At 35.4% G+C, this 27338-nt stretch overlaps 1 protein-coding gene across 7 annotated transcripts in view; it reads right to left on the reverse strand.

Moving 5' to 3' along the window:
- The window catches only part of LRP2 (LDL receptor related protein 2), a 118497-nt gene that overhangs the window by 41494 nt on the left and 49665 nt on the right, over positions 1-27338 (reverse strand). For 5 of the 7 annotated variants that reach the window (XM_090143974.1, XM_031599518.2, XM_090143975.1 and 2 more), the window contains 26 exons: positions 26800-26992; positions 26254-26379; positions 25895-26025; positions 25092-25229; positions 23886-24167; positions 22457-22696; positions 21662-21781; positions 21176-21292; positions 20115-20492; positions 19571-19585; positions 18986-19234; positions 17869-18080; positions 17221-17405; positions 16071-16299; positions 14823-15000; positions 12892-13020; positions 10407-10573; positions 8635-8778; positions 7597-7706; positions 6393-6570; positions 5831-6044; positions 5140-5379; positions 4830-5018; positions 3146-4066; positions 1915-2080; positions 940-1098 (listed from right to left, as the gene is read on the reverse strand). In XM_090143974.1, the coding sequence (XP_090000100.1) occupies positions 940-1098; positions 1915-2080; positions 3146-4066; positions 4830-5018; positions 5140-5379; positions 5831-6044; positions 6393-6570; positions 7597-7706; positions 8635-8778; positions 10407-10573; positions 12892-13020; positions 14823-15000; positions 16071-16299; positions 17221-17405; positions 17869-18080; positions 18986-19234; positions 19571-19585; positions 20115-20492; positions 21176-21292; positions 21662-21781; positions 22457-22696; positions 23886-24167; positions 25092-25229; positions 25895-26025; positions 26254-26379; positions 26800-26992 (5410 nt within the window). The remainder of the gene's footprint in view (positions 1-939; positions 1099-1914; positions 2081-3145; positions 4067-4829; positions 5019-5139; positions 5380-5830; positions 6045-6392; positions 6571-7596; positions 7707-8634; positions 8779-10406; positions 10574-12891; positions 13021-14822; positions 15001-16070; positions 16300-17220; positions 17406-17868; positions 18081-18985; positions 19235-19570; positions 19586-20114; positions 20493-21175; positions 21293-21661; positions 21782-22456; positions 22697-23885; positions 24168-25091; positions 25230-25894; positions 26026-26253; positions 26380-26799; positions 26993-27338) is intronic. The other 2 variants (XM_090143977.1, XM_090143976.1) reach the window with 1 other exon arrangement.

The raw sequence follows: 27338 nt of genomic DNA on the forward strand, positions 1-27338 counted from the left end.
TTAATGAGCACTGCCATTTTTGAAGATCTGGTCCTCATATCTTACTTTATGCTCCTCTAAATAAGGGTAAAGGACTCCCTTAAGAAAAAGAGGACTCATCTCCCCTGTACTTGAAAGTGAGATTATAGAAGACTTGGCTTGGTATTGTTCAACTATCTGCTATCTACCTCCATTAACTAGAATTTAAAAGAGAAATATCTCATCTGACATTACACATCTGTAACAGAATCCTTAGAATGTACAGTCCCATTTCAGGTTCCCTACACACAGATGTATCCATGTAAGGATGCCTTCCTTTCAGAAGATCCCACAAAGGCACAGACCATAAGAGTCATTATGTTACTGACATCTTTCTGTCACAGCAGCAGAGGCATCTACAAAAGAATTGTCGTTTTGAAAGAACCAGATGAGGAAGTCTGATTGCTGCAGTGTTTTCTCAGAGAACATGGGTGAATTTGAACAGATGGAAATGAAATTATTTTTAAAAGCTTTCCTGCTGGTGGTAGAAATTCTGGTGGTCTATATTGAAGGGTAGGAATCTGCCTGGTTGGAAAAGCAAGAACTTAATGCCAAATTCTACAGGTGATGGCCATTAACCACGAGCAATGAATATAAAATGTGCACTGAAATTGTATGCACAGGAGAAGATGCTTATAAAAGTAATGAGTTGAAATTAAGATGAGTGACATAAAGCACTGGACGAAATCTGCCTTGTGACATCACAAAACTTCTTGTTGCAGAGTAGTTCCACATCAATATAATATCATCAACATAAAATGATGTTTTGTTGCTAGAAAGTACTTCTAATTTCTACAACACAAATTATTGAATTTAATTAAAAAGTTGAAAAAAGTGAAAAAAAATAAAGCAGGCAAAACAGATTATAGATCTATTCAAATTAATCTAATGCGAATCAACAATTGTGATATCAATACGTACAGATTTGCATCAGCCCAGTATAGCTGCTGTTCTTCATAGTCCAGGGTAAGCCCATTTGGCCATACCAGATTGGTGCTTATAATAGGTGTTCTGAAGTTTCCTCCAAGTGTAGCTCGTTCTATCTTTGCGTTGGAGCTCCAGTCAGTCCAGTACATATACCTGTCAGTAACGTGATTGAAAAGTTACTTTTTCAACAAAGAAAGCTCAAAGAGCTCTTAACTGCCCTAGGATATCTCCACTCTGGTGTAGCCAATTGAACTGCGGAGTGCAAAACTAGGGGAAAAAGAACTACTTCCTCTATTTTACCTCATGTTTACAAAGGAATCTTCTAGCAGGAATCATTGGGCTCCACTGGAGTGAACTTCAGATAAGTTCTTCCAGCTCCTGTGAGAATCTAGTGAAATCAAATATTCTCTTTCTAATCTTTCTTCATTTGATATACAGTATAATACTGCCCCTAACTTCTAAGAACCAAAAATTCTTCTGAGACACTTACAAAGCACATCAGTAGGAAAGAACTTAAATATATATGACTTTTTATATACGACTTTTAGGTAGATCTCTTGGTAGCACCACCTGATTATTAGGACATAATATTCTTGAAGAAATCTTTGTTTCAACAAAAACCCCTTGTTTCTCTGCCTTACACAGTGAATGGAGAATGGCTAGTCGCTTGAAAAACAGCTGCTTTGAAAAATCATTCTTATTTACCACACAGTACCTGACTCCTAACCTCATTTAGTGGAGTTTCATTCAATACATATTTGTAAGTGTTTTTAAAAAAAACAAAATCAATGAAAAAAATTAAAATCTCCAAGGCTGAGATCAGCTTGAAAACTTAAAATACTTAGATTTAGGCAATTCTGCATGGCTGGAATCTAGGACTTAGAATAGGAACATCTAGCACTCTTCATCTAAGTCCAAACTACAGTTTCACCTGCAATGAAGATAAGGCATACAAAGTACAACACGTACCCTCTGCAGGGATCTAGTACTACAGCTCTTGGTCGTGGGACCCGGGCAATCACGGTGCGGTTAGAACCATCCACAGCCATTGAACTGATAGTCTGATTGAGGTAGTCACTGTAGTAAACTCTGTTGTTGATCCAGTCAAAGGCTATGCCATCTGGAGTTCCCAGGTCTTAGACATACGCAAATACACAAACAAAACAGTTGAGTACAGTACTCTGTGATACTGCAATACCTTGTCACTTATAATATACCAACAAAAACATTTTCTTGAAATACAATTGATGGCAATGCAAATCTGAACATTTAAAAAATCTAAATACTTCTGACTTCAGTAGTCCTGTGCATGCAGTAGGGTTGTAAAGAGCTAAAGTAGTAACAGGAATCATCCCTCACTCCTATCCTGCAAGTTCAGAGAGCATCAAGGCAGGCAGAGGCAGATAAAGAATAAGCACTGTTTTGTCCTTATTTTGTATTTACACTATTAGAAGATGATCAAGATGACACTTGTGACAGAAGAGAGGAAAGCAATAGCAAAGACTTGAAAATGTAAACTCTTGTAGAAGGTGCAGTTCTACACAACCCTTAACAGTAAGGTATGCTGACATAAGGATCTAAGCTGTCCATCAGTCCAACATAAACAGTTCAACCTGACATTGGCTTTCTGAAAACACAGCCTTAGTCATCTCAATCTCTCCCTGAACTCTGCTTCATCACACTTCCAGCTCACTAAATGCCCTCCTTGACCCAGACTGCTACCTTGCTTCCCTCACCTCACTTGTGGTGAAGATCTAACACAGAGTTGTTTGATTGGCAGCAAAGAGCAAGTCACAGGAAAAACTGGAGATTGTCAAGAATCATAATAATTCAAAATTTTTTAACAACAGAAAACACTACAATAGCTATTATTATTAAAGGTAATAAACACATATAGTTTGTCTTTTTATACTGGTAATATCATAGTATCTTTCTGTGTCTCTACACTTCCTGCAATCTCAAAACTACTGAAAGCATGTAACAATATTTAACCAGTTTTATATTTTCTTGTCAAGATATGATAAGACTATCAGAAGAGGAAAACACTGAAAAGAAGAGAAAATGAGCATTTTATCAGTTACCTTAAATAATCAGTCTACCTTGACTGTAAGCATAAAAATACTGGTTGAGCTAATGCTAAGTGCTGCAGTCCTTGTTTTCCAGTATCTGATTATTCTGAATCACAATTCAATTCACTTACCAGATGCAACTACTACTGGAGTGCCAATTCCTGAGTAAATACTAATATAACTGATTCTTCCAGCTCCTGAAGGATAACTTTGTGTAAAATATATTCGGTTGTTTACGCTGTCAAAATCCAGGGCCACTGCGGTTCTTAACACATTGACTGCACGGAAAGGAGGACTGTGATTTTCAGGATCCAGGTGAATACTTCTGAGGGCATTCTCAAGAGCAAAAATCAAGTAATCATCTGTTGAAATGGTACAACTCTTGCCATCACTATTCAGTGTGCCAAAGGCACAACCACATTTGGGTGTCTGCACATCAGGCAGGGCAAAACACAGATGGGAACAGCCTCCATTACTGTCCAAACAAGGATTGTTGTTTACGTCAAGAGGTGAACGTGACTGAAAATGACTGTTGTAAATGGTAACATCCCTTAGCCAATTAATGTTGTCTCGTATTACTGTTGGTTGATCAGTATTGCCTGGCTCCTTGCTGGCTTGAAACACTTTTTTCAGGTTCCGATCCACCCAGATCATTGAATTCCCAAAGACAGTGATACCATATGGAGTTGGATAGCGACTGCCATAACGCACAATTTCAACATCACCACCATCAGGTTGAATTCTTGCAATCATGTCTAAGGAATCATCTACCCAGTAAATGTAGCCATTGCTGTGATCTATGGCCAATCCACGAGGTGTGACAATGCCCTCAGATACCAGAACTGTTCTGTTGGTGCAGTCCAGAAATGCACGTTCAATCTTCGGATTTTGCCCATAATCTGCCCAGAACAAATATCTGTTTTTTGGATCTACTACTATGTGCCTTGGCATATCTATGGTAGTTTTAAGCAGAACACGACGATAAGTTGTGTTTAAACGTAAAACTTCTATAAAAGTCTCCGTCAGGAATGCATTTGTAAAATAAAGATTTCCTGCATTTAAAACAAATCGGGAAAAAAAAAAGGAGAGTGACAAAAGTTAATACATAGCATCACCACCTGAGAAACGTGAACGAATAAAATACTAAACTATAAAATGAATATCCACAAACATTTTAGAAGTTAAGAGCACAAAGTATGCGGCTCCACTTTGAGGAAGTAAAGTAAGAGACGATCAAAATTAAAATAGTGGAATAATTTCTACATCCTTATTGATTTCCATAGAGAAAATCAGCCGTCAATGATCAAAAATGCATTAACCACGGTTGTTCTTTATTTTTTCAGTCTAAAATATTTATTGTTATTATTGTTATTAGAAACATAGTTTTATGTTGTAAAAGGTAAAGATTTACGAGTATGGATGATTATACAGCAGCTTTTGGCTGCTTACGAGTATGGATGATTATACAGCAGCTTTTGGCTGCTTACGAGTATGGATGATTATACAGCAGCTTTTGGTTGCTTACGAGTATGGATGATTATACAGCAGCTTTTGGCTGCTGTATAATCATCCATACTCGTAAATCTTTACCTTTTACAACATTAAACTATGAATTTTGTGTCATGGCACGGCACTGAATACAGTAACTACAAAGTGCATACAGTAGATGATTCTTCTGAAATCTGTCCCAAATAGCCTATCAATCTCCAGAAGAACTTTTGAAAAACATATATACAGTATGCATATGTATAATACTAAACAAATACTAGCACATTATTGCATAAATAACAATCTCCTGAATTCCACTATGCTTACCTGCTACCCAGTCAATTGCAATGCCACGGATTCCATTTCGTCCTATTCCATTTGTAACAACATTTCTAAAATAAGAACCATCTGGTTTAATTTTACGTATTGCGTTCTGAGAAGAAACTGTGCTACTGAAGTCGCACCAGTAAATGAAACCAGAAGGCATGTGAACATCCACATGAAGCACATTCCGTCCTGAAAAGTAGTAATTAATCATCTTTAATATAAACTAATGTACTCAGAACATGGTGTGTAGGCAAGAAGTGCCAAAATATTAGGTATTGTAAGATCTCATCTTACTATAACTGTCACATACCTCTTCCTGCTAGCGGTACCATGGCTTCAGAGTGATCAGATGTCTCTAAACTAAATCCTTTAATTGCAGAAAGCATAGAAACAATTACAAATGAATTGTATGGAGAACAGGTTCTGTTATCAGGATTTAGCTGAAAGCCAGTAGCACATGCACAAGAGAATAATCCACCAGGTACAGGTAAGCAAAGTTGTTGACAAACTCCAATATTATTACTGCAGCCATTTGAGGAACCAGCAGAATCTGTGAAAGGAAAATGTGGAAACACAGAAATCTGAACTGTATCATCACAAACTCCAGCAGACGTACAACAAATTCATATACTTGTGTAGCACTAACAATCAGCTGGCAAAAAATTTCTTTTGTGCCATTTAAGCACTACGTGTCTGTAATCAATTTGTGGTTTTTTCTCATTTAAGATCAATGGATCAAAGAATCAGACAAAAAAACCCATAAATTTAAAGCTAAAGTAACAATTTTCTGTTCAGATGATTTTACATTGATGATATTTTAGTAAAATTTCCCATGCCAATTAAGTGCCTTAACAGGACAGTAGAACACCTCTGGATAAAACCATGTAAATGCTTCTGGCACATTGAACAACTTTTTTTAAGGAGCATGTATTCTGTCTCTAATGGAAGTTTGAGTTTTCACGAATTGGAAAACTTGAAATAGCTCTTTAGCAAATACTCACTATCTCTATAATACACTCGTAGGCACTTCAGTCTTGGAACATTGTCTCTCAGTACTACTTTGTTTGCTCCAGTAAACTTGTCAACTCGTTCAATAACTTCATAATCTCGATCGGTATAGTATAGAAAGGTATCATACACTGCAATTCCCCATGGATGAGAAAGATGAACCACGAGAGTCACACGATTTGTACCATCCACATTGCCTTTCTCAATCTAAGAAATCAATTTAAAGCTTAATATTACACTTCTTGTTATAGTATACATTCAACGTTACAATACAAAATTAAAACACAACATACGCTACTAAAATCTTTCCATGGACACAATTTTAATCTACCTATCACAGAAAGGAAGAATAGGTTAGCAGGATGCTAATAGAGATTTGTTTCTTCATTCAAATCATAATTTATTTTTAAAGGTAATCTATAAATGTTATTCAGATTTTACTTGGTCCTGCATTTCACAGTTACATGAGTAAACTGAAGTAACTGAATTAGTCTTGGGAATTACAAACACACAAACAAAACAGATAGCACCAACTATTACAAAAGTATCACTTACCATTCCTGTGCTTGTGACAGCCCAGTACAACTTTTGTTCTTTAATATCAATGGTAATGAACTCTACATGATCCAGGTTGCCAGTGAAAAGGGTTTGAATACCTGATCCATCCATGTTTGCACTGGCAACCTTTGCTGGAACTCCACTGTCAGTTCCCTGGTCTGTCCAATATAGCTTCCTGTAACACAGGAACACATTATCACACCTTATTAGCAAAGCTGGTGATGGAAATCAATAGCGCATAGACAATAAAGCACACGCTTAAATCCATCTCCTCCCTCTGACAAATACTTTGGCACATGATAAATAGAGATCACTAAGAACTGACCCTCAATGAAAAAAAGATTTTGTTTTGGAAGAACAATTCTTGTTAAACCATTTTTAGAAATTCATATACGCTTTCCTGTATCATCCACCATACGTCAGGAGGTAGGCTCAGAAGATTGTTAGGAGCAGAATAAAAGGCAGGAGAATAATTCTGTTCCATAGATGGCTGCAGTTTCAACGGTAAGTTTGGATCCAGTTTAGAATTAAAACTGCAAGTTCAAAAACTGGCTCTGAGGAATATGTGCACTGTTCTGGTCCCAGTTGCTGAAGAGCAGCTAGGACACACAGTGAACAGACTCCATAATAGAGACAAAAAAGCATTTATCTGAAAGACTGACAGGTCACCTGCAGAACAGTCTCATTACTAACATGGGCCTATGAAACACTTTGATTTTGGGAGAAGAAAAAAAGCATCATAGTGCACTTTTGTACTGGGGACAAAGTACTAAAGTCATGTTTAGTATTATGCTGTGTAGCATCTGATATTTTTCCCATGTAGTGTGTCTTTATTATCAACAGATTTAAAAACAGAAATCACAAGATATTAATAAATACGTTATAATTTTCCTTACTCTGGGCCCCCATTTTACAGAGGCTTTTTTTTTTTTTAATGTTTATTATACAGTCATTCTGAGATCTTTTTTAATTAAAAAGAATGTGAAGTATATGGTACATTAAGGAGAATGGACATCCATCCAACAATTTATGTAGTCATGCAATTATTTTCTAGGCTTCTAAAAGAAAAAAATTAAAAACAACAAACAAACAAACAAAAAACTTGTATCAAATCCAGGATTGAAGCTGAAGACCTTAAACATTACGAAAAATGTAGAATACATATTCAAGTGCAAAGACAACTGCAATTTTAGTAATTTACCCCCTTCCTGGATCAACTGTCAAACCAATTGGCGTGCCAGATCCCAGAGAGGTACCATCGTTGGTAATCAGAGTTTTTCTGTATATTACTTCACCGTGCAGCTTCAGGACCTATGCAAACATTGAATTCATCAAAGCACGTAATACAGAATTTAGGATAGATAATTAAATTAAAGGAAGAAAGTCTAAATCCACCAAGAGCTGATATTGCAGGAAATTTGTTCAAACACTATGAAGAAAAATCAAGTTGCTTAGTATTCTAAAATTCTCTCTCTCACATGCACCCTACGAAAGAAGCTCAGAACCTGCCTGATGGTAATACTGAAGTATCCTTGGTAAAAATAAAAAATAGTAACAAAAAAAGATAATCTTTCAGCCTCCATAATATATTGATGTTGAGTGTTACAGGTTGAAGGCACTGAAGAAAGGCTGACTTTATACATATTACCTTGTATTTGTTTAAATTAGATAAGTTGTGAATTAAAAGTACATATTTACATTTTAGGACAAGAAAAAACTTATTCACACTTATCACTATATTACACGTTGCTTACCCTCTATTTCCCTACTCTAAATGGCATTTTTATTTTTCCCATGCTGTCAGACTGTTGCCTCCAGTAAGATACAGAATAGGACACCAGAGCACTGGGGACTGGATCTTACAGCATTCCATGGCCACATTCCTTTACAGTCAGAAGCAATGCAGAAGAATCTTAGATTTGAAGTGAAAATAATGATGAAACTACTATATTAGGGAAATATGTGTGTGAAATACTAGGAGCCTCCTGACTTGAAGAAAAAAAGATCCATATACAAATAAAGTTCCCAGAATACATCACTTTTAAAATCTTTTAACTGTGCACAAATTTAGGTTTTTTTCTTCAAGTGTGCAAATCATTTTTCTTTATACTATCCAAATGCTTTAGAAAAAATAAATCTAATTTCTGATTTTCACTAAAAAACAGCTCTAATTTCAAACTGCATACGTAGCAACAAAATACCTAGGCTCTTAGTTTGCACAATTGTTCTTAAATATTACCTCAATTGACTGTGTTCCTGGGTTACTGTAATAAAGGTTTGCAGATATCCAGTCCAATGCAAGGCCAATAGGAGCACCAATAACAGCTGCTGAAGCAAAAACTGTCCTGTTAGATCCATCTGATCTCACTCTGTGAATTTCACCCTTGGAAAAATAACAAAAGTATAAACATCCAGAGCAGTTTCATAAAAAACAAACAAATAAGAGAAAACCTAATTTATTGCAACCATGTGAACAGATACTTTATATTGCAATCTTTTCTGAGAAAAATGAAAATTTAGCGGTAGAAAAGTACTTTTATACGCTCAATTCATAAGCATGGTAAAAAAAATACATATATATATATAGTCAGTTGTAACTGTATGGTACAAAGAGGCATTATAGTTCATTAGCCAAAGTGATTCACAGAAATAAAATGGCTATGTAAAATGAGCCTGAACAGTCTATTTTTAAGCTATATGTAGACACACTACTGTAATTCGTACTTTATTCTCAAAAGATTTCTTAACAGGATATCTCAATTAGCCAGCTTGAATAAATCTCAAATTCAATATAGGAAAATAGCATTCTCTACAAGCATAAATGCAGAAGAACCAAAATTCTAACTGTAACAGAAGAATCAAAACTAAGATTAACCCTGCAGTTTTCACAGAATTCTCTCTCAAATTATTACTTGCAGGCTCAATAGTATTAGCCACATGATGTAGCTACATCATAGATATATTAACTGCATGATGCAAAAACAGTGACAAAACTCAGAGATTTTCCAGTTTCTTCAGTTTTACAGAAGTTCTGCAGAACAATTGCTTTAGAAAAAACACCCAGGAATCATTAGGTTCATGTATATTCTTATATATTCTTAATACAGTGCTTATCTGCACTCAACCTGCCAAGGCTCCTGGCATTTCACTTGCCAGCTGTGTTAATAGATACATCAGCCCATGACCGCCTACAAAACTTTGTCCTTTTTCCTCTGTCCATTTACAAAACTTTGTAAGTGTCAGCTGTACCTATCTGCTAGCTGAGACATATCAAGAATATTTTTTAGACTGCATGGAAGATCAAATAGATTCCCGAGAATTTATCAACAGCTTTTAAGTTTCCAAGAGTGAAGAGACATATTGCTGAATCATAAGTTTCCTATCAGATCCATCTCCCAGGCTTCCATAGAGTAATCAAAGAGACTTCTTCAAACAATTATAATGATCTATTAAAAATTATTCTGAACTAGTTTTAAAAAATATTAGCCCTGTATTTGCTACCTGTGACTTTTCCATTCTTCTCTTCTACTTAAGAAAAGCATCCTTCTGTACTTACTATGTTACTTCATGAAATGCTCAGACTAGAAACCAAATCATGCAATGATTTCATTCTAGTGGTAATTTCATTTTAATATTTAGCACCACTGGTTCAATATAATATGTTCATGGAGAATTCTTTCAGCTCTATCTGCAGAGTTAAGTTCTAAGCCAATGGATAATGAAAGAGCAGACTACAGCAAAGGATTGAGAGTACAGTTCTGTCAATATTATCTGATCTTCATGTCCCTGCAAGAAAGAGCCTTAATTAAATATTTTAATGGACAAATATGAAAACTGATGTCTAAATGAGATGAGTTTCTCTCATATATCCTAGGAAAAAAGTCTTTCATTCTCCTCAATTACATTTATTAGAATTCCCACCTTTAATGCTAATGTATTTAAATCATAAATATTACTTTAAAGTAGGAAATCTTATTATAGTGTGCATTCGGAACACAAATACTAACTTACGGGATTTTCAACCCAATAGATCATCTGTTCTGAGTCATCAAAGTCAACATCAACACCATTTTGAACTCCTGCTATTGGAACCATAGCATCATTGGTCTTCTCCTCAGGGTTCAGAGAAATTCCATAAATTATATTATCTCTGACAGCAATAAGGAAAGGGTGTTCAACTGTGAAAACATATAATGTAAGTCAGAGTTAGCTTTCAATACATTTCCTCTGTTAAAAAAAAATTGCATTGATATATGCCTCACCTCTACCAAATGCTCCTTAATGACAACAGGGACGACAAATATTACCTGTGGTGCTTTGTAAACCATTTACATGCAAGTTTGTGTTTGTTTTTTTACTTCACAAGACTGAGTTTATCAATTGTAATGTTTTAACACTGAATGTTTCAGCGCTATGTTATCAAAATGCACATAGAAGCAAACTCTGAGAAGAAAGTAAACAGTATAGGATCATTTATTGCTAGCCAAGGGGAGAAGTACACTCAGCCACAGCTTCTACAAGCAGATTCTTCAAAACTCTAGGAATGAGAGCCAAAACATGCCTGAAATAGATTGTAATGGCTAAGCAGGAGTCAAAAGAAATGTACAATGCAACAACTGCTGATCCTTACTAGCTGCAGTATCATGGTTTGTTGTTTTCGTTTTTTTTTTTTTAATCTCTAATAGAGTATACTAACTTTATCTATAAAACAATAAATTTACTTTCAAGAAAACAGCAATCCTCATGTTTAAATGTTATTAAAATAAAGGGCAGCTAACCGTGTGTTTTGACAAAACACATTACAGAGCTACAGATAAAAGTCAGCAATATAATTTCTCCTCTGCCAGGGAGTATTGGAAGAGACTCTTCCAAACACGAGTTCCCCTCTTCCTTTCCCTTTTCCTTTTGAAGGAGAGAGCAGATTCTAATCACTTCTCCAGAGGCATAAGCTCGAGAGGGAACTGAGTTGCTGTCATATAGAAAGTAGGTGTAACCTAACTCTTCTGGTACAGATGATTTTTTTTCTTTCACTGGCTACTTAATACATTTATGCAAACTTTCCAGTGAAATTTTTGACATGAAAAAAAAAAAAATACAGCATCATTGTGCTTTTCTAAAATTATTCTCCCTACTCTCTAGCAGCCAGAACTGTTGTCAAAATTGAAAAAAACTTAGATATCATTCATGCTCGCTCAAAATCAAACTTCAACAAATAGTTGCCTGAAGAAACTTAGCTGTGAAATCCTTGAAGCTTTTACAGTTCGATGTTGCTCTGTTTTTTTCTTATGAATGCAGCATGTTAGTGGCTCTTCTACAAAAAGTTTACATGGAACCACTAAATTCATAACAAATTGTTCCAGTGCATGAAAGACTCTGAGGGTTATTATTCCCTCCCAAACTGTATGTAGCATGAAACACTACTGAATCCTACTGAAACACAAATATGCAAGTTCTCTGTTCTCTTGTCTAGACTGTTTATACTTCAGAAATTTAATAGTCTCATTAAAAACAATCATACTTTTCAGAAATTTTTTGCTGATTGCTTCTTTCAACATTAACACCTATGGAGATGTATAGAGTTTAACTATTCTTCATTCTTATAATGAGCAATAGAGTGATTTTGCTGAGATACGCACACCTGAAATGATAGGCTGAAGAGGGTGACAAGGAGCAGGGACAGCATCCCTCCACATGAGGGGAAACCAAAGGACACGATTTCTTTCAAAGCAAAATACAAGCTGAGAGAGAATGTGATAAGTCACTTTAAAAATACATACAGAATATATATCAGGAATGAAGAACTACTGATGCTTTTTATCCCAAAGGACAAAAATGGCAAAGGAAATGGACATAAATGGGAAATAATATACTTGAACTGAAAACAAAATGGCTTCCAGACATCAAAATTGTGAGGTTCATTTAAGTTTAGGAGCAAGGAACTAAATTAATGTCCAGCTGGAGCCTGGCTTTTAAAAAGGAACACATTATGTGGTGGTACTCAAGACAGGAAGGAAGGAGACTTGATTAATCAAGCAATTCCCTCCTAGATCTGCACCTCTATGTTCTTAAAAGTACAATTCTTTAAAACATGCTTCCAGGCTGAATATTTATAATACCAAGGACAACACTTTGCCAGAATACTCCTTCACATTTTTAACCAATGCTTTGCTCCTTCCAGATGCAACTGCAAAACATTCAACGTGTTAAGAAAATTTTAAATGCAGCTTTTTCACAGTGCTTAAAAAGAGCATTTCTTCCATTTCTCCCAAATGAAGAAATATCTCTCTTTGAGCTCTTTCCAGAACCTGGCTCCACGCCTTTAGGCCATCTACATACCATTCCATCCTTCCTAAGACAAGTCTGCCTGGAATGATCCCAAACTTTCATTTCATGAGCAGCAGCTCACAGTTCTGAAGCAAGCTTTTTGCTTGGCAGAGGGATGGCTCTGAAAATCTGTCAAGTCTCTTTTTTACATGCCTCACAATTACTGCCCTACCTCGCATGCAGTTCCTGTTGTCAGGAGAAAGCATCCATCCAGAAGGACAAGCACAAGAAAAAAAAAGTGGTCCAGATGATGAAAGCAAGCAGAGGTGGCTACAAGGTGATGATGCACAGGAATTGATAGCTGAAAAGAAAAATAAATTTATTAGCAACTATTAACAATACAAGAAGCTGGAAAGCTATTCAGTGCTACTGAAAACATCAACTCTGCACTAAATCAGCTTTCCTGGAAATTCAATATCAAGTTATTTACAAGAACTACAAGCATTACAATACACTTAGAACATAAACCTTCCTGTAAAACCAGCAACATTATCATATTGATCTTTTCATTTTCCTACCACAAAAATCTATCAAATTCCTTTTCCAAATTTTGTTAACTGCATCTGAAGGCCTGCAGAACCTTCAGACTTTGATCACAATAACCTTTGTTATTGTGGGATGGGAGATTTAAACTATTTACTGAAGTTTTTTGGAGAAAATTGAAGAAATAACATGGCTGACTACGCATCATTCAAAGGTAGTAGGAATTCAACAGATAATTTCTTGTATCACTTCGAAACCTGAAGTCTGTGAAATAGAAATAGAAAAGTTAAAAAGTCTTTGATAACTACTATTATTGCTAAAAATTAAACTTCAACCATTTAGACTGCTTCCACAAGTGTTGTTAAAGAGGATTTTTCAGGAGAAGTCATCTTTGTGAAATAAAAATCAGATTGTGTGAATGAATATCCTTAGCAACTGCAGCAGGTTTTACTCTAAGGTGATTCATTTGAGGAAATGACAAATTATCCCTGATAGAAAAAAAAATAACAAGAACTGAAAAGAATTCAACAAGATGGCAAGTGAAATAACGACAAACTCAAAACTCAAACTATAAGAAAATAGCTCATTTCTATCTAAAATCTAGTTGATGTGAAATCTAATGATTTACAAAACAAGAATGGATGACAGTCTTAAAATTGTATCTGGAATTTCAATCATCAAAAAATTATGCCTTCATTTGCAATATTACAGTGTTGAACTATTTGGCAAGTGCTTTCTTCTCTGTCTGTCCATGCAAAGAAAAATAAAACAAATCTGAAAGGAAAATCACAAAATGAGCTAATTTAATACAGTAAAGGAAACAAGCCAGTTTCTCCACCAGTGGTAGTAATATTTTTAAACCCCAGGCTGTAAATTAAAACTTATTAAATCAGAATTACAATGTATAAATTAATGTTACCCTTCTGTAACTAAATAATTTAGCAACAGTGCAAAGTAGCTTTAGCTATGAACATGTTTGAGGAAGGTTTTGTTCAAACAGTGCATACATAGCATAACACCAGAAATTACTAGCGCATTAATAAGATACATGACTATACCCTCCCCCATTAGAAATCTTCAGGAAAAAGAAAATGTTAGTCACTGCAATATTTATTTGCAAAAAAACATCCCCAACACAAGATATAGCGCAGAAGGAATCAAAGTCAATCTTTAATAAATTAAAATCCTTTAGTGCATATTTCATTAAGTAAAATCAGGCAAGGAATGATGACAGTAATTTGCCTAAAAGTATGATATAACGTATATATGTGGAACAAGTCTGGTTTGCCATGGAGAAATTTTAAAAATGAAATTACTTTCAAAAATGTTCCAATTTTATGACAAAAACTTCAAAATAAAGAGCAGAAAAGCTGCACGTGCTACTTTCCTATTATTCTTTCCAGCTATTCATTATGCTTACATGCTCCCTAGGTCACTTTCCTAAACATTGGACTATTAAGCAGGTTGGAAAGGCTGAAAAAATTTTCAGTTTTAAGTCAATGGCATAAATTATTTTCTTGTTTTAACCCAGACTATTTGTTGACATGACTGATTCCAGAATGCATGACATTACTTTGTGACATATTTTTGAAATCATCAAAGCTGTTTTGCTGAACTTACCATAAGGTTGCTTTACAGGATGAACTGCCACAAGCCCCAAAGGCTGGTGAATGTTATAAATCATAACTGTTTGGTTTCCTCCATGCCATTTATTGGCCCTAATTACTCTGTTAGTATACCGGTCACTCCAGTAGACAAAATCTTCAAAGATAGTTAGAGCATGAGGATGTTGCAAAATCTGTGAGGCAAGAATGTTTATCACTTTAGTTCTGGAGATAGCAAAGCTTGCCCTGTAATAACAGAGCTAAGAAAAATTTAAAAAAAAAAGAGAAAAAAAGAGAAAAAGACAAAAAAAAGAAAAGCTGTGTCTCAAAAGCTGTTTTTACCAAATGAGTATGAAATATCATCTACTGCCTGAAAACAACGCACCAATTGTGAGGGAACCTTTTTTTTTTTTTTTTAAAAAAAAAAAAAAAGTATGTACAGCATGAGGAATTAACAAAGCAGTCTAATTGCAAGGCAGAACACAAGCAAACAAAAAATAAAGACCCAATTGCAGATTTTCATGGGCACAAGAGAAAATGCAAGAGTTATGGATCTGTAAAGACTTTGCAGTCCCAATAAGCTTCCCTATAATTTACCACAGTGTTAGATGTGTGGCTCAAGGAAATTTCTGAAGATTGAGGCAAGAAAGATTGCACCTATTTCTAATGCACAAGAATTGCCTACTTAGCCAAAGATAAATGGATCCCAAGGTTCAACTCTTAAAAATACACACTGCTATTCATATCAGCTTATAATAAGAAGCAAACTGTGGTGCCGGTACACAGTCCTGTCAATTGACAGCAGTACTTTGCTTAAAGATACCCTGTCAGAGGTTCTGTCTTCACGATATTCCCAGCAAATAGCAAATCCTGGCAGCAGATCATCCTCTGTTGCTACAGTTATCACTGATAGAAGGTGGCAAGGGGAAGTCCTCCAGAGTTTTCTTATTGTATTAGAGATTCAGCAGTTAGTAACAGCAGTGTCAGCAATGCCACTTTTAGACTTCACACGTGTAGACAGAACAAATGAGAACAATCTACAGCATTAAGTCTACACCTAGCTCTAGGTTCCATTGAAGATATGAAAGACTGAATAGTTTATGTAATTCATTTTCTAGCAGTAACAAGCAGCTAGAATACTAGAATGCTTCACTACTTACTTCACCAGAACATTTTGAACAGAAAGGATATGATTGTGCAAATACACTGTTGAGCAGTATCAGAAAGGAGATGGAAAAACACTGTTTATTAATTAACATCTTACCAAATCACTTGCAACCACCTGTCGTCTGTTGTTCCCATTGTAATCACAAAAATCAATATAATCAAGATAAGCATCAGCAAAATAAAGAAGTTTATTTGGGTAGTCAATGCAGAGTCCATTGGGCCAGTAGATTTTACTGTTAATAATCACTGTTCGCAATTTGCCATCCATACTGGCTTTTTCAATTCGGGGGTTTTGGCCCCAGTCAGTCCAGAACATCACATGAGCACTGAAAAAAAGTAACTAAGAGTTACCAATCTGAAAAAAAAAAAAAAAAAAAAAAGAAAAAAAGCTGCCTATAAAGCTTAATTAGCCAAAAATATGTTTAAGAAATGTCCTAACAAATGATACTGAAATCACTCATATCAGCAATATGTTTATTCAAGACATCAGCACATCATTTCTATTGTGAAAACTTTTGAATGCTTCTAAGCTATTTTCTTTTGTAAATAAGAACAGTAAAAACTCTGTCATCATTACTGGTGACTGTATATGTCGACTGTAAGGCGATTCTGTTTCCTGAATACTAACTTGATGCAGGCTTCTGCTTTCACAGGCACATTATAGTGCTAACAGTGCTATAACTGAAGAGCTCCACATGGCTGGCAGTAAGCAGAGTTCAAGGCATTGGAGAGCTCATAAAACAGAAATCTGTTGAACAGTTCAAATCAGAAAATTTAACTTACTCTGTTGCCGCTCAAAACAGGAAGGTATTTTTTGTGATGACATTAACATATGATGGCAATTATTTTTCAATTGTGGGTACAAGGGAACCCATCCTTTGTCAGGTAGAAATAGGAAGGCATACTACCTTATGCTGAACATACACATACTTGTGGCACACCACTGACTAATAATGACATACCAAAATTTTAAATTTAAAGTTTGTACCTAGGAAGAAGATACAGGAAGATCTGTTTCTGATGAAGACAAATATCTTGATAGAGCAAATCAGATTAACAGATTATAAATAATGATCATTTGAAACTAAATATAAAATGAACACTCTAAACACATCATTTAAAAACCGCATTTTCAGTTTTCTCTTGCACTTGTCACTTAAATTACAATACTATTTGGGCATATCTCAGGTTTGAATATTGTTATCATAAATTATGTATCTTCTCAAAACAAAACAAAAAAGTCTTACTCAATTCTGGGATCTAACACTAGTCCCCTTGGGTTTGTCACATTTTCACTAATCAGCACAGTCCTGTGGCTCCCATCCATTTTAGAGACTTCAATTGTTTCCAGAACAAAGTCTGTCCAGTAAAGATTGCGTCCTACCCAATCTACCGCTATACTTTCAGTCACGGTGACACCACTGTCAAACACCTGTTTAACAACAGAAAAAAAAAAAAAAAAAACAAACACAAGAGAGAGACAGACAGAGAACAAACTAATCGTTATCACTTCTCACACTTTATTCTTCTGTAAATACAGAAAACAGGTAACCACATTTCAGCTATTTTCTAGGCCTTTTATACAGAATGAGTCTCAGAGTGCTTACTAGGCATATACCCACTCTTACTAACTCTAGCCAGTCTATGGAAGAAGTATTTTCCCCCTGCTATGGGGGGAATCAGTTTATAGTCTAGTGTTACAAAGCTTCCCAAAAGCATTCAGGTTCCTTTTTCAAAAAGGTATAGGAAATATTATCTTAGCATCTACTGAGTTGTTTCACTTAGCCTATCTCCCTTATTAATACTAGGGGATTTGCCTCTTCCCTTAAGTGGAGATACAGTGTCTTCATTTTCTTTCAACAGTGAAGAGACAAGTGAAACTCAGTGAAACTTACTATTTTTCGGTCAGTCCCATTTTGGTAAGCACTCCAAATTTTATCCTGTGTTGTATCAGACCAAAAGATACGATCTGAGATTGAATCAAAATCAATAGCCACAATATTCCTCCCATCCCTAATGAGAGAATAGATACTGTGTGACTGAGAGGTGATGTTGTCCACAACAATTTGGTTGCGACTTGCCACTAGCAAAAGAAGATTCCCAGACTCTGTTAAAGAAAAAGAAATTTAAATAAACCACTGAGCTATCCAATAGTAATTCTGTTAGACAAATAACAAGGAGTAATTTGATTATAGCATCAAAGCAATTATATCTAGATGCATGGGTTGAAATGGCAAATTCAAAATCAACTCTCAGGCAAATATATTTTATCATATCTATTTTGTCCATCCTGACACCTTGTAATCTACTCCAGCTTTCTTTTATTCTTCTTCCAACATTTATTCCAACAGACTCTCCTTCCAGTCTCACATCTGGACCTTGGGTTCTCAGTTTGCAGCTGACATCCAGAACTTACTTCCCTCTGAGGTACTTTCAACTCCCAATCCTGATTCAAGCTGCAAAGGTCTCTGTCCCACAAGTTATCCTCCTCAGACTGCAGAACCTGAGGATATCCCTAAACCAGGAACCCTATGGTAACAATGGGTTTATGGTTCCTCTAGCACACTATGTAAGAGATACAGAACAACAGAGAACTAGGCTGGGTCAGTGTTCCTTGCTCTCCAGAATTAAGACCATGACATAGGCATTAAACACTCATGAAAAAACTGGGATTTAAACACTCTCTATGCACTGAACTTCATAAAAGAGCAGATTTTAACTTATGATTTAGATGTGCCTGGCACTGCTTTTCTCCAGAATATTGTTTGTTTGTTCTTCTTTTTTTTTTTTTTTTTTTTTTTTTTACCACTGTGGAATTAATAACCCAGCATGTTAATTTAAATATTGTATTTCAACAAAATAATAGTTTCCAATTAATCCCCTGAGTGGCTGTTTTAATACTCAGGCTGATCTACTATGAATGACCGTCAGTGGTAACTATATGAAAATGAAAAAAAACAGTTATTTTCTAGCACTATTGCCATTCTTAAGGTTGACACCAGTGTTCCTCACCTGCCACTTTACAAGTCCTCCCGTTGGTTTCCAGAATGTATCCTTCATCACAGTAACATCGAAAAGATCCTCTCTCATTGTAACAGTGCTGACTACAAAAGCCTGGAGGGTCACATTCATTAATATCTTCACAGGTCTTAGAATCATTTGTGAGCTGGTATCCAACAGGACAAGTACACTGAGCTCCAAAGGGTCCTTGAATACATTCATGAGTGCAGCCTGCATTATTATCAGAGCAGCTCTCCTGATCTGAAATGGGGTTGGGAAAGGAAATAAGCATATAGTTAACAAAAGCTCCGTATGCTAAATTTAATACTTTGCTGTTGCATTACCAGCCTGAAACTGCTGTTAAAACATGCTGTACAATCATTAGTTATGCATGTGAGATCAGGTTGAGGCTCTTATGCAAAATACAACATACACAATGCATATGAAGGCAGGTAACATAGCATTTACCACTGAGTCCCACAATTCACTTGTAACAATGTTTTCAAAAATACCTAGATTATACAAAATATTTGCTGTACAACTCCAGCACTAAAATCTTGTTAATACATAATAATTTAAAATCACGTATAATCATACCTGGCTGGGGTTCATCTGAGAATGTGCATTGATTAAAGAAAGAAAGGAAAGAAGGAAGGGAAGAAAGAAAAAGGTTATGATTAAATCAAACAATAATCAACACAAATACAAATGCTAGCTACACATAAGCTTTTAGATTTTTTCATGATTTTTGAAATTAGAAATTTAAAGGAAAATATTAAAGACTGAATCACGTTTAACCTGAACTTAAGGCATACTCTTGTTTAGTGAACCAGTTTGAGAAAACAAACCTCATTCCAATATAGTTACATAAAAGCCTATACTGTAGTCAGTGAAATTCAGCATATAATTCAGAGTGTAAGATTGGATATAGTTAATGAGTTCACCTTAGTCTCCTTTCACTGCAAGCAAGTTCCACTTCATTAGTGATTTAATTACAGTAAGCTTACAATTTCTGCTAGAAACGTTGCTACAATAACAATACATGCTGAATATAACATAGCTGATCTTTGGATTCTCTGCATTTTAAGTCTGTAGTCACAGCATACTGTAGGTTATTGTAGATGCTTGAACAGTAACTTACTGCACAGTGGGGATTCATCTGCTCCATTAGGACAATCAGCAGAATTATCACAAACTTTGCTCAGATTCACACAGATACTATGGCCCGGACATTGCCACTGCCAGCTGGGACACCGGAAGGGTTGTGTGGGACAATCTCTCTCATCACTCATATCCCTGCAATCGTTATCACCATCACAGATCCATGCTCGGTAGACACAGTTGCCATTGTCACAGCGGAAAAGGGATGGAGGACAGGTCCTGGCAGGACATCTGTGATGTTCATCTGAGCCATCTGCACAGTCAAGATGGCCATCACATTCCCAGTTAGCAGGAACACAATTGCCATCTGATTGGCACTGGAATTCATCCTGGTGGCACATTCCTGGTGGTCTAGTAGCTAAAACAGAGACATTCAACAGTTCAGAAACTGGAGATGAAGAGCTACTGTTTTCAGTTCTTGTCTTACTGAAGTAATTACAACACTATAAAAAGCTCTGTTGCTTTTAAATTGGGCCATAGAATCACAATCATTCAATATACATGACATTCCAGAACTGGGACAAATCCTACGTTATAATACAGTGAATAAAGAAATATATGGCTATGCTTTAAGCAAGCACACATTGCTATCTATGTATACTGATATCTATGTGCATGCCCAACGCAAAATGAAATTGGTCTCTGAAATAAGTTTTTACCATCTCATATTGGAAAATACAAACTTAAATGTAAACAATATATCAAGGGAAAAAAAATGTAATATAACTCTCACGGAGTGAAAATTTTCAGCTTCCTAGCTGAACAGACTTTTAAGCCTTACTTTCAAGCCTTAAGGTGCCAAGTAAAACAAAACTTGAGAGACAAATGGAATGCAAACACTACTCTGCCAGAAAACTATTCTTGAGCTGAAATCTACTGTGTTTGAAATTTTGGCTCAGAAGAATTATTTATAGACAAGTTTATCTAAAAATAATTTTGAAGTTTGAATGACAGTATTTCAAATTATCTGACATAGCAGATAAACAAAGTTTGGTGCAACATCAGCTAATAAATGAAGCTTTTCAGCATCCCTATACTTACGGCAATTGGTCTCATCGGAGTGATCATTACAGTCAAAAACACCATCACACTGGTAGTAAGAACTGATACACTGGTCTCCACTTACACATTTAAACTCTGTGCCACTGCAATTGTATACTAGAAAAAGAAAAAATTAGTTACTTTATTTTCAGAGCTAGACTGAACCATATTTTTCTACAGGTGCACAAGGCAGCTATGGCAACAGAAGTCCAAATTCCACTGAGGACTATGATATCTATGTGATGCAGAAAATGCAATGACTTTGAAATCTACAGAAAACTTAGATTTCAGCCCTCTGAAACCACCCAAAAGATCAAAGAGCTTACTATAAATACTAAAACAAGTATCATTAACAGAGCTAATTCATGGATAGGTTTATTATGCCTATCTACTATCCTAGATTCGTAATATGAGGTCACCAAACACCCTTCAGGGCACAACAGTAAGAAACAATAAAGAGATGGAACAAACATAGGTTGCACTTACTGCAGTCATGCTCATCAGCACCATCTACACAGTCTCTGTCCCCATCACAGACATAGTACGGGTCAATACAGCGATGGTCTGGACACTGAAACTGCCTGGGTTCACAAGTACCTGTGAAAGCTGTTAAGAATGACAGTAATCACAGCCATGTTTATTTTCTCTTATCTGAAATCAGCATAATACAGAGACAATATACAAACAGTATCTCTAAATTGCAATCTGCATTGAAGCAGCTAGCAATCATCCAAATGACAAGCACTGCTACATTAACATCAAGAAATTATTTATTCATATGTAGACTGTGTCTCATGCAAAAGAAACAGTTCATTCCAATTAGTGAAAAATAATGCAAATTAAAGTAGACTGAAAAACTGTCTTACTTCACCGCAAAATAATTACAGATATTTTTGGATAAAAAGATCAACATTAAATTAGTTGACCACACCATCAGTCATTATTGAAACTGCTCACTGAGTATGGATTTTGACTGTGTGAGATACAGTTGCTTTTTGCTGTAAGTTGTAGTGGGTAACGTTATGCCGCACCATGATTACAATATCATAGCTGCACATTCTTACTGCTTTTTAATTATTTTTCTTCATTCTACATGGCTCTGGTAGCTTGAAGTAGGTGAGTTTTCAACATCTTACATACTGAAAGATGTTAATCCCACTTAGATACTAGATCTTTCTTCCTAATTTCATTTCTCATTTTTAGACTAACAGACTTGTGCATATAGACATACACAGATGTTCGTTGTTTTGTTTGTTTTAAAAAGACAGTTCAGATACTCACTGCAATTCTTTTCATCTGACCCATCACCACAGTCATTATCGGTATCACATAGCCAGATCCTAGGAATACATCTATTATTGTCACATGTAAACAGAGTTTCAGGGCATGATGTGGGTCCTTGTGTGGGACAACGCAATTCATCACTGCCATCAAAACAGTCATTATGTTTATCACAACGCCAGCGACTTGGAATACACTGTCCACTGGCACAGGTGAAAGCTGATGAGGAACAAGTATTGTCTAAACAAAAAAAATTAAAGAAGAGAACATTTTTATAATGATCTCCAAAGTTTACCTTCTCTGCCAGCATGTTAAATATATTTAAATATTTACTATGCTTACAGAATATCTAAATTACACATCAAATTCTAAAATGCAAATTGCTTAAAATGAAAATGTCAGTCATGCTGCAAAATTGTTGCAAAAGCAAACTAAATTCTTGTTTTTTTTTTTTAAGCTGCATGAATAAAAAGCTATAAATTACTAAGACTTCACACCAATCTAAAAAGAAAGCAAGAAAAATCATTCTTCAAGTAACCATTTATTTTATACTTTCCTTTCCCAAAAAAGATTTATTCTACAATATCCTACTAATAAGAAACAGGTTTTATAACTTACTCATACTTGTTACTTCTGTGCATTAAGGGGCACATTTAATTATTACATGCTATTCTCTTGTTTGTAATTTAAAAGAATTAACTCTAAAGGAGCACCAAACATGCCACAAGAGCCAAGAACTCTTCAGTACTTTAAGAAATACAGATATTAATATGTTCTTTCCATTTCACTTGATCAACAAAATAATTTTTTTAAATCATTTTACAGTAAAAGCAGGAAATAAAAACTCATTTATCTTTTAATTCATTTCACTGTGAAAATGAAGATCTAACAAATAGTTCAGAAGTGCCCAAACATAATGAAAATCTGAAAAAAATCTGTTTAATTCAGCTGTTAAGTGAAATAAAGGTACTACTTTAACCTCAGAATTAGGCTAGGCAATGCACACGGTTTTGTCATTTTTCTTATGGTGCTCTTTTTAAATGCCTTCAACTTTATTAAGACCTTTTGTCCTTCTCCACGTGTTAAAATAGAACAAGAAAGTGATATTTCAATGTCTCTCAAATTTACAAAAAACTAAGAATAAATGTAGACTTTTTCTTTAGAAAAGACATCTTTGATACTCTTCAAAAGAATGTTGAATCCAGTTAGATATTAATATTTTTGTACATCTTCAAGTGTCCAATGCTGAATTCCCTATGAGTTATCCTGTTACTTTCAAAGTAACTTATCCTCCAAATTGGTCTCAGGATTTATCTACAAACAGAACCCTAAAAAGATCAGATTTTATTCCAAGGAAATCAGTCTGACACATCAAACTTTCAGAAATAAAATCACCAAATACTGATGGTAAATTGCAAGGAGCACTTACTTAAAGAACCACAGTTTTGTTCATCACTGTTATCATGGCAATCATCAATGCCATCACACTGATAGTATCGAGGCACACATCTTCCATTGTTGCAGGAAAACGAGTATGAGCCACACTGCAAAGTTGGTGGCTCATTAGATGGATCTTCAACACACGTCAGTTGATTTGAAGCCAGCTTCATGCCATACGGACAACCACAAACTCTCTGAAAGTTTGGTACTGGGAAGCAGAAATGGCTGCAATCTCCATTGGGATTTGTTCCTCTGTTACAGTAGTTAGAGCCTTAAAGAGTGATAGAGAAGATGTATGTATACACTATTGATTAACAGGTTGGATACTATTAAAAGTGCAGAGTAACTGCAAAAGAATTAAAAAAAAAAAAAAAAAAAAAGATGCTTTAGCAAAATCTGATTCTGCTTACAATGCAAAATAGGGTGAAGCTCACTGGCAGTAGCAGTAGGAAGCCAAAAATAAGTCCTTCATTCTACACAAACTTCAATGGCACAAGTTTAAAGAAAACCAAAAACTCCTTATACAATTTTGTCAAAAATTTCTGCTAATTTTTGGCAAATATCTGCAAAAAAAAATTCTACAGTAAATTAGGACTTTTGTCTAAGCAAGACTAGCATACCTGATCCAATGTTTGGACACCAAATAGATAGTGAACTTTAGTGTAAGCTTTGATAAGCGCACTGGGTGTTTTACCAAGATGACTACAATATCAAATCCTTTTTTAGATCATATAACTGCATATAATTGATGAGTAAAAAGAAGAAAAAGAGACTTATGCACAGTAATACTTTAAGAATAGTAGTTTAATTAATATAATTTAATCTAGTTTAATTAGTTTATCCAATCCTTCAAAACAAGTAGTTCTGATTAACTAAAACCTCTACTGGGTAAAGATAAACACAGGGTTGTAATTGGTGATAAAGTAACACAAGATTCAATGGAATCAAAATTCCATCTGTCAAGATTATTAAATAAAGAAACAGATATGGTGGAGAAAAACCATATGCAGTCACAAGTCACTCAAATGTAGAACATGAGACTGCCATGTGCCTGTGCTGTGTCTCTCACACATCACAGTTGTGACTAAGTTAAGCCATTTTAAAATTGAGAACAAAACATCTTGAATGAATGTCCCAAAATATTTTCTCTTATTCCGTATTTCGTACCTTCCACCTGTACAACAAATGAGCTCACCTATTTGGGAATGTGCATCATATGCTTTAACATGCATAATGTTACTAATGCCCCTCCTAATAATAGTCATTTCTCCTCCATCAGACTTTCTCACTCGAACTATTCCACCAAGTCGCCAGTCAGTGAAATAGGCATAACCTGTTTTGAAAGACATTTAACAAACAATAGTTACAGTGCAAAATGACATAAAATATCAAGCATCATAAGATAGAACTGCAAGGCATTTCATGTAAATGTAGTATTTTTTCATAATTATTTCCTGAAAAAGACTAACTGACTTCCATCATTCACAGCAAAGATGAAGTTACAGTTACAGACAGATATAACTTAGGAAAAACAAAGACAAAAAAACCCTCTTAGATATTGCTTAATGCAAGATATAACAGACTCTAGTGATATTTCAAATTCTACGACAGTTTTTAAAATAATTCATTAGGACCTTTTTTTTTTTTAAAGGGGTTAGAACATCCTGAAGAGGTTTTTGCACAATATCCAATGGGGTCAGATGCCGTTATTCTTCTTTGTACACACCATAAATCCAACAATAAATTCTACATATAAGTAATAAAATCCTGAAATTGCTAGTCATCTCTAGAGAAGCATCCCAATTTGAAAGCTATAATTACTACAGCATTATCTGTCTTGTCGCAGTAAGAGTTAGCTCACCTGACTAAAATGAGTTAGATATCTAGTCAAAACACAATATTGCAAAAAACATTTGTTTTATCTCATATACTCACATACCATCACATGAACACCATTCTGTGATATTAACAGGTAGTATTTTTCAATGCCAGACTTACCTCCAAAAATAGTAAGGCCAAATGGGTGAGTCATCTGAACAATACGTTCAAGAGTTCGTCTGTCCAGTCCATCAAAGGTGCTATGCTCAATTTTATCAAAAAAGGCATCCACCCAATACAGTCTTAGAGAACTAGAAATAATGAAAATGTTTTTATCTCTTCAAAGGACACGATATTTATTATGAAGAACTAACATTTAATAATAATCGTAAATCAGTCGAGATGATACTCCAGTGGAGGAAAGGGGGTGTTGTCTGAGAAAACCTTGCATTTTACAGGTTTTTATATAGTTGGAAAACAAACATCTTCAACAAGGCAGTGCCAGCGCTCACAGTTTGACGCAACTGTATTGTTCTTACCTCCAGTCAATGGCCAAGCCATTAGGCCAGCCTAGAGTTGTATTCACAATTGGTAAGCTATGTGATCCATCACTCCAGGCCCTCATAATTTTAGCAGGACGGAACCAATCTGTCCAGAATATATACCTGAAAGAACACACCAGAATACACATAAGCTCACATACTTAAGAACTTACCTACCCCATACTTAAGAAAACCCACGTATTTTGCCTTGGCCTCCCTTCCTTCCTCAGTCACTAGTGGTATCGATAATATTTATCCTGCGTACAACAATTTCCAACATGATCTTAAGTTACTTGTGCCTCTCAACATGATATATCCATACTCTGCTTAAACTGGACTTCATTTAACTAATTTACAAGGAGGAAGAATCACGCAAAAATGCATTCTCCGGGTAGTAGCTGCAAAGACACAAGAATTTTCTCCTGATCCTTTTGACTTACGCATACAAAGAGTTAAAGCTAGTGTTAAATAACTTTGAGATGCACTGAACAAAAAAAGTTAGCTCATTCACACAATTTCAAGACAGAATCAAAGACTATTTACCCAATGACAGGATGAACTACTATTGATCGAGGATTATTTAAATTCTGAACAATAGCTCTTCTAGATTTATCTGCAAGCCTCATTACACTTATGCTTCTGTATCGAGGGTCCGTCCAGTATAGATTCTTAGAGATCCAGTCAAAGGCCAAGTCTTCAACGCTTTCCACTCTATTAGCTGTCAGAATTTCTCTTCCTAGAATTTACAATAGATACAATCACTGTACACATTCAGGATCAGAAGGAATAACCCAAAAGTATTATTCTATTCACAAAATTAATGGTTTTCCCTTGGAAAAATGATGATTCTGTGCTACTTAGTATAAAGCCCTTATACGGATGCCCTTTGTTCCAGGTGAAGGAGGCATATGCTTCAGGAGCACAAATCCAAAAGAGGAAAAAAGTAAAGACATGGCATTGTTTGGTCCCCAAGTTACATCTTAGTCAACAACCAGACTGTGAGCTGCAACTACCATTACTCTGATCCAAGGCATCAGGCAAGTTCAGGAGGCTATATGTTGACTTATACATTTGATCTTTAT

This window comes from Phasianus colchicus, chromosome 7, assembly GCF_987193195.1.
Source record: "Phasianus colchicus chromosome 7, bPhaCol1.hap1.1, whole genome shotgun sequence".
Taxonomy (NCBI): Eukaryota; Metazoa; Chordata; class Aves; order Galliformes; family Phasianidae; genus Phasianus; species Phasianus colchicus.